Genomic DNA, 11,164 nt, shown 5'->3' on the forward strand with positions numbered 1-11,164 from the left:
TGTCTTTCTCTCTGTTTATCCCTCTCTCTCTTTCTCCCTCTCTCTCTCTCTCTCTCCCTCTCTCTCTTTATCCCTCTCTTTTTCTCTCTTTCTCCCTCTCCCTCTCTCTCTCTCTTTCTCCCGTCTCCCTCTCTGTCTTTCTCCCTCTCTCTCTCTCTCACCCTGTTACAGAGCCACAGCCCACAGGCCAAGCAGGCAGCCGCAGGGACATGCTGAACACAGTGGATAATCACTATAGGAGAAGGACTCTGGGCTAACGGGATTTCCATGGAGACAAATGAACGCTTTATCACTGAGAGGATTCTGTTGCAATGTGCCCGTCCTGCCAGCAACAGTCATATTTCCTCCTCCTGCTCCCCAGGGGGGCTCAGAGTCGGGGACGAGCGTCTCTTCTGGGGTACAGAAAGGCCACTTAATCCCAGGTGCTCCTGGCCTGACCATAATGAAAAGCATTTCATGTTCGTTGTACAGCCGATTGAAGACCCATCTCACGATGAATAGAAACGCTGCCTATATTTAGTTAAGCGCGTTAATACAGTTAATATAGAGGCTACATGACTAAATATAGTTAGCGTGTCATTACTAGAAGTTATTGTAATAATTCTAACGTCATACCGTGTAATTTATGTGGGCTTCTTGTCCTTGCTTTGTTTGAATAATAGTAGCCTCGCCCCATCCTTTCTGGGGCCCTAGTCCAGCCCCAGCCTAATGTATGGGGTGTGCCCACGGCTGACCATATGGCCCGGGGATGGGTCACCAGCTCTGGACAGGCTCATCCCAGAGCTGGGGGTGGGGGTGGGGGTCAGAGCTGGGGGTCTTGCCTAAGTGTCTTAAACAGATTAAAAAACAGGAAGCATGATGTTGGCTGGTGTGGAACATGACCAGGACCATGCGATAATACAGACAGGGATGCAGGGTGGTGTATACCGTATTCCTATTTTAGTATGTATTTGTGTATACATTCACATACATATGTGCAATATCTATAAACGAGAGAGAGGGAGAGAGAGAAAGAGAAAGAGAAAGAGAGAGAGAGAGAGAGAGAGAGAGAGAGAGAGAGAGAGAGAGAGAGAGAGAGAGAGAGAGAGAGAGAGAGAGAGAGAGAGAGAGAGAGAGAGAGAGAGAGAGAGAGAGAGAACTGAAGCATCGAATCTTTAAAACGGCCAGATATGAAATGATAAATATCAAGTGTTACTGACAGATTTAAGAGTGCCGTGTCCTCTGCAGTCATTTTTCAGTTCTGGCTCAAATCATGATGGGGTGTCATTTACAGTAGTACAGTGACACCTAGTGGACATCTTTGGCATCAATCAGCAGATACATTTAGCGCTCAACGATTTATGCACAGCATAGGTATGGCGTGAATGACAGCTTCAAGACAGGTTGTGCGCAGACAAAAGAAAGGGATTTGTGAGTGATTGAGTGATATATGCGTATAGGTTTAATCCATAAATGTAAGCAAAGATAAACATAGATAGACATGCCTCGCTGCCTGTCTTTCCCTTGCATTGGTTTTCTCTTGCCAGCTGCATACCTTCCCACTATTACCTGCCTGACATTTACTACCTGAGTGAGGTTGTGCCCCAAAACAATAAAACAAAACAAATACAATAAACAAAAACAACTACTGTTGTTTACTATAATCATAAACAAATGGTGGAATGGCTTCTACACTGCCTTTCTTACCATTTAAAATACATAAGGCCTACTCAGGTGAATGATTCGATGCATAATATATGTGTTTTAAAAACGATGCCATTTGTATGAGTATGTTAGGCCTACTGATTCTGCTTTGCAAAGTATCCCGCCAATAAACTAAACATTTGGTTTACGAGAATCCTCGCCTGCCTTTTTCACCTTCTACTAATTGATCGCTCCTCCCGGAGTTTGAGGACACTGCCTCCACTCCCCCATCCTCGAGTCCTGCTAATCTGCTCGTGAATTTCTAAAAGGGGCTTGTAGAGTCACAGTGTTCCCTGACACTTTGTTTGCTTCCATTGTTAAAGCGAGGCTGTGCATTCATGTTTGCCGCGCGCAGCTACAGTAGCCTGGGCCTTCAGCTGTATGTAAATAAGAGAGCACGAGCTGCACATGGCAGACGAACGCCACGGTCCAATCAGCGGCGTTCCTGCATCCTTCCCCCGGCAGCAACAAGATTACACATTCCTGATCGGCTGCGCGCGGAACAAAGGATGGTATAGTTTTGCATAGGCCACCATCAGACAGAGCTCTTTCAGCCAATATCTAACACTCACCCTCCATAGATTCAAACAACTAGTCTATAATGTATATGGTATCAATGATGATGCTACTGATGATGTCATGTGTCTGGCTAAACTTGATATAGGCTTATGAAAATAAAGTAGGCCTATTCTTGCTATTTCCGCTGTGGACTGCAGTGGCTATCCATCCAACCTCACACATCCTTGGTTCATGTTGCCCACTTTTACTTTCGTGATATATAGGCCTAGCCGTGAAGTCTAGGCTGTAGTTTAAGAATCTATAGACACATTGGCCATACTACTTAGCCTATATAATGCGGAATCCAAATCCAGAAGGTGAAAGTTCTCGTGAATTGTTAGTTGCATGTTTAAAATCATGTCAGGCCTACGCGGGACATTGTTTTTGTACAAGTTTTTTGTACAGAAACCTTTCAATGTAGATTAATAGGATTAGGTAAATGTCTGTGCCGATGTGGCATAAGCTCCGGCGCGCTGTAGTTTATGTTTTCTTTATGCAGTGGAGCTATGCCTGTGTCTTCCGTTAGTTAAAGCGCCACATTTGTGATTATATTTAATTATGCCGCGGCTGAATTGTGCGTCTGAGCTTCCAGTAATGGGCTAAGTCAGGGAGGTCATCTTAAAGAATGGGACCGAATTCTACTCTGCAGCTTTATGCAAATAAGTGTCACAAAGGTCAGGGCGGGCGCGTGGCTTGTGCCTCTAAAGGCACACGCTTCAAACTTCCAATTCCAACAAAGAAGGAGAGTAAAAGAATGGGGAGGATCCCCCCTCTACCCCAACACATTCAAATACGCCCTCGCCCATCCGCACCGCAATCCCTCTCGCGCTTCCTTTTTTGTCTCTATCCCCAAAGGAAAAGAGAAATCCAATAACAATCAACGTTCCCTCGAGGCAACAGACCGGTTGGGAGACACCGTGCAACCAACGGCTGGGAGACTTGGGTGGGGATGGGGCAATGTGTGCGTGTGTTTGTGTGAGTGTTTGTGTGTGTGTGGAGAGAGAGAGAGAGAGAGAGAGCGAGAGAGAGAGAGAGAGAGAGAGAGAGAGAGAGAGAGAGAGAGAGAGAGAGAGCACATGAGCTTCTTGGGCATAAACATTTATAATGTGTAATGACTCTACTAGGCTGTACCTCCATAATGGGTTGAAAGTGTGGTCATGGTTTAGTCCAAAGCATCGCGTAGGCGTCATCATTCATAATGACATTACCTTGGACTTTGTACACATAACAACATTACTAATAACAGCCTAATACAATTAGGCCTACACATATATAAATTAAATTCCTGTCTGTCAAATAAAAGGCTAGGTTGTCTAAACAAAAAAAGTCTGTAGATTTAAGTCAGTTGTAATGTTATGTTATAAATCGAGGGGCCAACATTCAAGTAACCATACAAGTCTTCCAGCAATATGTTTAAGTTTCTGAATTTGACCGTTAGGTCCCTTTATTGATTTCAACCGTTGTTGTTTACAATGGGCCTATACTCCATCATGCTGGCCGGGGACGGGTGGAAGGGGGGAGGAGGAAGAAGTGCCAGATTGTGGACGTGTGATGAAAATGGTTGATTTCGCTGACAATAACATGACAGACTGCTTCTATTGTCAAGATCAGACTACTGACTTCGGTGGAGTCGGGGTAACCAGCGACGAGAGCTTTTAAAACGTTTTAAACCAGACGTTATCACCAAATGTTCTTATTCTCACCGTAGCCTATCTTTTCATGAGCTCGTCTGTTTAGAAAAAAATGATGTTTGTAAGTGGGTCTCGTAATGGTTAAATTGGAAAGCATATATTGTCCTTCTGTAAACACAACATAACCTCTGGTTGACGTGGACTCTGGTGCTGTGCTTCACGCTCTGCCTCTTTACCTCAGAACGGACATAAGTCTGCTCCCCCCCCTCCCTCCTCTTCTCCCTAGACAGAGGCACTCTGCCCCTCATTTTCATTCCAGCCTTTTGATGAATGGACGGGCGGCTGCGGCACGTGTGTGTTGAATAGAGTCTCAGAGGACACGCTGGATAAAGGCTGGATAAGTGTGGTATAGCGCTGTATAATCTGCATAATGGCAAGGCACCGTCAAGGACGGGGCAAGTGGTCGGGTATGGGGCATAGGGAGGAGGAGGAGGAGGAGGAGGGCGGGGGGGTCGGCAATGGGGGAGACATCTGCCGCTGAGCTCCTCAGAGACTCCCGGTGGATCATGTTGCCGGGCCCTTCTATTGAAGGCTGGACCACTGCCATCTGCGTCCTAACTGACGCACAATGACCGCTCGCTGCCTATATAAACGACGGGACCAGGAAGAGAGCCAGTGTTGAGAAGTAAAGCTTGGGACGCATTACGCACGACTCTTTGCGATCTCTGGCCTTGTCCTTAAGAGTAAGTCACAGAGACTGAAATAAAAACACGCTCCTGCTCATAGACAGACACAATGCCAAAGGGATTCCTTGTCAAACGTTCTAAAAAGACGGGTCCTGTGTCATACAGGATGCGCGAGGAGGAAGACTTGGCGCTGGTCGCCGCTGACATCTCTCCGCCAGTGGAGACAGTTTATGCGTCTCCCTCGGTGTGTTACAATAACTTTTTCATCAGATTCCCGGTACGGGGTATTTTCGGGGGGATGCCAGAATCCCTCTGCGCGCCGTCACTGAGCCCAGCGCTTCCTGACAGCGAAGGATACCCCTACCCAGCCACGGAGGCACCTCAGCAGATCCCCAGCTCTACTTCTCCAGCGCCAGCAGAGACGTTTCCTGAGTCAGATTTGGGAAGCTTCGGGATCAACGGCTCACCGGAGATGCCTTCTCTTCCGGAGATGACCACCAAGCTTGACACCTTATCCGGCGGTACGAAATCTGCCTCAGTAAAGCGACCAAGATCCTCCAAACCCAAATCTCACCAGAACAGCAGTAAAAAACGTAAAACCTCAAGTCCGTCTAACCAAGAGAAGAGAGCCAATGTCCGGGATGAAGTTACCACGTCTCCAGTCTTAGGTTTGCGGATAACAGAGGAGGTTGAGGATGAGGTGAAGCAGCGCTCCAACACTGGCAGTCCGTTCGGAGAATTTGTCTGCCAACTTTGCAAAGAGCGCTACGCTGATCCTCTCACACTGGCCCATCACAAGTGCTCGCGCATTGTCAGAGTCGAATATCGTTGTGACGAGTGTGACAAAGTGTTCAGCTGTCCCGCTAACCTGGCATCGCACAGGCGCTGGCACAAGCCAAAGGGAGTCCAAATAGAACGGGTTTCCTCGCCAAAGGAGGAGAGCCGACCATCTACACCGACCGGGAGAGACGCGCCTTCCCCGCAGCCCTCTGATTCAAGCTTTGAAGAAGACATGTTTAACTGCCCCCAGTGCTCAAAGAAATTTCGGCGCCAAGCATACCTGAGGAAACATCTGGCTTTGCACAACCGGAAAGCTGCTTCTAATCTTCCAAGCCACACAACCGTATTCACAGAACAACTGAGTAACGCCCTTGACCCCACCTTGCTCCCAGTGGAGACGGCGGAGACCTCCGCCCTTCACCCGGAGACTGAGACGAGGGTGACAGGGGAGGTATTCCCGTGTCGGTTTTGTGATAATACCTTTTTCTCCTCCCCTGGCCTTACTAGACATATCAACAGATATCACCCAACGGAGAGTAGACAGGTAATTGTTCTGTCCCAAATCTAGCTGAGCAGAGAATTTCTGTTCACAAAGGAAATTAGCTGATGTGTTTCTATTGTCTGTGTAGTGTTTAGTTCAGGAAAAGTTTTGTTTCCTACAAAAGTACTATATTTATCTACCAATAATTTATTTTAAATGTATTTATTTATTTATATATTTAATAATGTATGTTTTTATTTATTTATTTATTTGTATTTGTTTAAATGGTCTTTTGACTGCGTAAAACCAAAAGAAGATTTACGCATACTGTGACTTTTTCGAATGAACAGTGATATGTCTGGAAGCAAATTATCACCCAAATGTATTCTCAAAAAATAAAGAAAATGCAATCCTATTGTTGACAATTGTGTTCATTGTAGAAACATGTCTGCGTGATGTTCATTTGTATCTTAGAATATTCTGGACAAAAAAAATAAAAAAATAAAAACATTTAGGCCTACTTGCAGATCCATCTGTCGGTCTTTCCAGAAAGTGCCATTCCATAGACAGCAGAGACTGACAGACATGCAGACAGATAAATCGATACTTCATAGGCGAAATTGCGTCGTTACAAAAGTGTCACAAAAACAGTACCTCCACGTATTAGATACAAGGCCGTAGCCATGGAGTCAACCTTGGGGGCGAATTAATTTTGTTAAAATAATTTCGGACAGCGTACGTGGTTGCCTGTCGTAGCGTAGCACATTTATATGTATAGGTTATATATTGGGGGGGGACATTTTTACCAGATTTGAATATAGGGGGGATGTGTCCCCCCCCCCAATATGTATTATGATTACGGCCTTGATTAGATATATATATAGCCTATAGTAGGCTATATTTATTTGGCCTTTATTTGACAGACAGGAAATGTAGGGGAGAGAGAGGGATGACATGAAGAAATTGCCCGAGACGGATTCGAACCCCAACCGCAGTGTCACGGTCCCAGCCCATGAGCGTAATATCTGTATCTGACTTCCTCTTGGCATGCCGAGCCGTGCATTCCGTGCACGAGATGAGAAATTGCGGAGTTCAACTGAAACATCAAGATTCTCGAAATGTATTTATTTACCCAGTGCAAGTGTACTCAGGTCTGAAGTGTAGTCTACAAAACACTGCAAATCACGATAACTTTGCTATAGAGCGCTCTTTTTTTAGCAACATCAGTTGGCTAATCAAATTCAACAATTAACAGCTATATTATGACGTGGTCGTTGATTACGTTCAATTAGCATTCTGGAACATGACTTCGTAGGCCTATGTTACCGGCGATGCTAATTTTCAAATCTATCTACAACTATATCCACGTTTTATTGGGCCTAAGTTTAATCATTTGTATGCGCCTATAGGCTACATGCAATTGTCCGTCTAACATGCCGCGGCCTTTCTCGGTGTAGTTATATAGGCCTAGTGGTCCTCGCAGTTGTATGACAACGTAACTACTTTCAAGGTAGGCTAAAATACCAGTTTTTAGAAAGTGTCACTTTGTTATTGACACAATTTATTATGTTATTTTATGTTGGATTTCTACTTTTTTAGTCTGCGTGCAAGATGGAAGACCCAACAACATCCCAAGAATGCACGCCGAGCGTGCCCTATGAAACAGGTGAAACTAATAGGCTACATAGGCCTACGCTTCCGTTTTACTCAACAGAATGAGTTGAGTTTCTATCCTTCGCCGACTCAGGCCTTTGGCACAGTGTGTGCATCTGTGAACATTACCTTTGTCTGATGCAGGTCAAGATGACAAGCCGTCAAGTGGAGCCAGGGGCAGATCCACGAAACGAGTGTTTACCGATCTTGAGATGCCGGATGGCGATGTGTTAAAGAAGCTTATTGAAATAGGTAAGAAGGACAGCCATAGCAGAGAGGGACATTTAACGTGTTATATAATCATCATTACTGCATATAACATTAACAAATATCATTATCATTGTTATATATTTAATGATCATTTCTGTATAATGACGTTCAGACCGGGATCGTAAGCTGCGGACTATGCGCCAGTCCAGTAGCTACTGGCGGTACTTGCTGGGCACGCTTCTAACGTGGCTGAGGAAGCTGTTCCGCATCATCAGCACATTTACGCTGCACCCATTCTTTGACCAGTTCATCATGTTCGTGGTGGTGATCAACACTGGTACGCTGGTGGCACTGACGTTTGAGAGTGTGCACGTGAGGGGAGGTAAGGTCACTGTCATATGGGGACCAGGGGTTAGGGACAGGGACAGGGGGAGGAGGGACAAGGGGTGGCAGAGGAAAGGGACCGGGGGGTCTTTCATTGATGTCCGTGTTCAGGTGTGTTAATATATTGTGTTTTTTCCTTTAACCCCAGGATGGTTCTTTTCTGCCCTGGATGCTGCTTTCCTCGCTATTTACCTGATGGAGTGGATTTTGAAAACTCTAGTCTTGGGTCGTGTCTACTACAAAAGCGTACCCAACGACCTGGGTGAGATTCTTTTCGAAGGCTTGTGAGAGACACTTACAGTAACAGCCCCTCATAGAGAAGTAATAGGGTTTCACAGCAGTACCACTGATGAGGTGGAATCTGTTCCTCTGCTGCTTATGGAATAGGAAGGCCTGGGTTCTGAAGAAGGTTCTGCTCTTTTTTCCCTCTCTCTCTTCTCAGTTTTTCTCGTTCCCCATTCCAGCATGCTTTCATGAGCTGAACATTAACTGTGTGACTGTCTGTCTCTCGGTCACCCTCAGATGTTTTCATCGTTGTCCTGAGCCTGATTGACTTCATGCTGCCTCTGATCGAGGCAACGGGGAGCGTCGGTGGAGGAGGGCAGGCCTCAACCGCGTTCCGTGTTCTGAAGATGTTCAAAGGCGCCCGGGCCATCCGAGTGTTCCGGGTGCTGCGCACCCTCCGGTAGGTCGTCTCAGTGTTCCATCCTGGTCACATGTCCCTGCTGTGTTTACTTACCCCACGGACACACTTAGAACTATACACTTCAGATCCTGGATCTTATGCTTCTATTGCATCTTCTACGTGCACTCTTTTATGTGGTTTTAGTTAAAAGCGTTTGGTAAATAAATACAAATGTACCGTACAACGTTACATTCCTGGATTCTGGGATTTCGAATCACAGAAGTCACAGTAAACTGACTTTCCTTCCTGTGTTGAAATCCTAATCTGTAATGCTGATCTGTTTCCCTCCCTCTCGCCACATCCCCTGGGCCAGCTTCCTCCACAACCTCCAGTCCATCGTGAACACCTGCCTGCAGTCCTTCCAGTCCATGGGCGCCATCATCCTCCTCATGTTCACCTTCCTTTTCATGTTCGCTGTCATTTTCCGCGAGATGTTCTACAAGTCGGACCCCGAGCGCTTCGGGACCATGTTCCGTACGATCTTCACTCTCTTCCAGCTGCTCACGCTGGACGACTGGGCCTTCATCTACTCCACCAGCAAGGACAACGGTAAGACAGCTTACATCACATCTACAGTTTATTCATTTAATGTGTGTGTGTGATGACAGTCGCTGCAGAAAAGAGGATGCCGCCAGTTATTATGCATGTGCTAACTGTACATCAACTAATGGGTCGTATCCACTGCAGGTGCACCTCACATCATCATCTTTCTGGTGTTGTACATAGTAGTGGAATACTTCACTTTCCTCAAGTGAGTATGACGGAAATGTCTGATCTGTTACACTGTCATGTCAATGTGCCGCGAGATGAAAAAAAAAAAAGATCAAACTTACTTTCTTCAGCCTCTTCATTGCCGTCCTGGTTGACAACTTCCAGCAGACAATCAAGAAACGGATGGCGGCAAAGATCCAGATGGTATTGTGTGATTTACAATTGTGAATTGGCAATGAAATATTAAACTCTCAGCTCACCTTCAGTACAAACGTCGCCCTAAATGTGACCCTTTCTATTCTGCACTGTAGTTCCAGGACACTTTTGAGAGCGAGATGCAGGAGATCAGGAAAATAGGTTGGTTTGGAAAACTGTATGGGAGTCAGGTGGCTGAGCGGTGAGGGAATCGGGCTAGTAATCCGAAGGTTGCCAGTTTGATTCCCGGTCATGCCAACTGACGTTGTGTCCTTGGGCAAGGCGCTTCACCCTACTTGCCTCGGGGGGAATGTCCCTGTACTTACTATGTCGCTCTGGATAAGAGCGTCTGCTAAATGACTAAATGTAAATGTAAACAACAAACATCCTACATTGCATTAATTCAACAGATGCTTTTATCCAAAGCAACATACAAATAGTGCGATTCAGCAGGACACTAAGGATCAGAGGGGTATAGTTCTAACAGCATTTCCGTGGTCAGAGTGAAGCTAAGTCTTTCCGCTGTCTTTCCCCAACTGTAGCAGTTCATACCTCGGAGCCGCAGAGCGATCTTCAGTTCTACCAGGAGACTTTAAATTGCACATACAGTGACAACAAGTACGGACAGAGGTATGGGACATTTCTACGACAATCCGTAAATACTCTCATTCCCACCTAATTGGTGGTGTAACTTCTTTCATATTAGATGTATACAGTCTGTTTTCTATTAGATAAAAAAACTGTACATGGTTTACATACCAACAGCTACATTTTTTGTTATATCTTTGAGTCATATGTACAGTACAGTCTCTATGTAGTCAGTCTAAGTACTGTTTCAACATCCTGGTGCCTGCAGGGAGAAGGAGTTTATGATCATGTACCTGAGTCTGCTGGCAGCCATAGACCAGCAGCAGCACACCTTCCGCTCTCAGACCAGCACCCTGGAGCGCATCATCGACACTTTCTTTGAGGTGAGAGAATCGGGGTTCCATCCAAGGGGGCTGGGAGGTTGAGGGTGGGCGAGAGGGCTTGGTAGGGTCGGGGGAAGCTAGGGGTCTAGTGGGCTGGGGAGGGGTTGCTGGGTATCATGCCAAATAGTGAACTGCCTACATATCATGCAGACAGTATTGTGCATGAGATGGCCTGACCCCCCCCCCCACTACTCACCTATACAGAATAACCACCTACCTAAACTGCCATTTTATTGTCTTTTACTTCTAGGCAACAGAGGAAGATCTGCATGGCAATGAATCTTCTTTCTAATGATTGGCTGATTATACCTACCAGTTACTCCAATCAGACAGTGGTGGGATCCATTCAGGGTTTAAACAAAATTGCTAATAAAAAAACTAAACTTGAAAGCTTAGAAAAGTGTACAGGTTTATTACATAATGGACTCATGTTAAGGTTCTCTCTATCAAACTTTAAACAGATCTATACTAGATTTATATAAGTTTTTTTCTTTTTTTGTAAATGTTCAAGGAAATAGTGACTGTGTAAACATGAA

General features: G+C 45.6%; 1 protein-coding gene across 1 annotated transcript; it reads left to right on the plus strand.

The window, feature by feature from the left end:
* Nucleotides 1-4,724: 4,724 nt before the first annotated feature.
* Nucleotides 4,725-5,906, plus strand: LOC136963586 (insulinoma-associated protein 1a-like). The gene has a single exon (XM_067257738.1). The coding sequence runs from the start codon at nucleotides 4,725-4,727 to the stop codon at nucleotides 5,904-5,906; it is 1,182 nt and encodes a 393-aa protein (XP_067113839.1).
* The last annotated feature ends 5,258 nt before the right edge of the window (nucleotides 5,907-11,164 follow it).

The sequence above is a fragment of the Osmerus mordax genome, chromosome 19, assembly GCF_038355195.1.
Source record: "Osmerus mordax isolate fOsmMor3 chromosome 19, fOsmMor3.pri, whole genome shotgun sequence".
In the NCBI taxonomy this organism is placed as follows: domain Eukaryota; kingdom Metazoa; phylum Chordata; class Actinopteri; order Osmeriformes; family Osmeridae; genus Osmerus; species Osmerus mordax.

What these genes read in the sequence shown, in the direction of transcription:
- LOC136963586 (XM_067257738.1), top strand. Translation starts at nt 4,725, where the DNA reads ATGCGCGAGGAGGAAGACTTGGCGCTGGTCGCCGCTGACATCTCTCCG.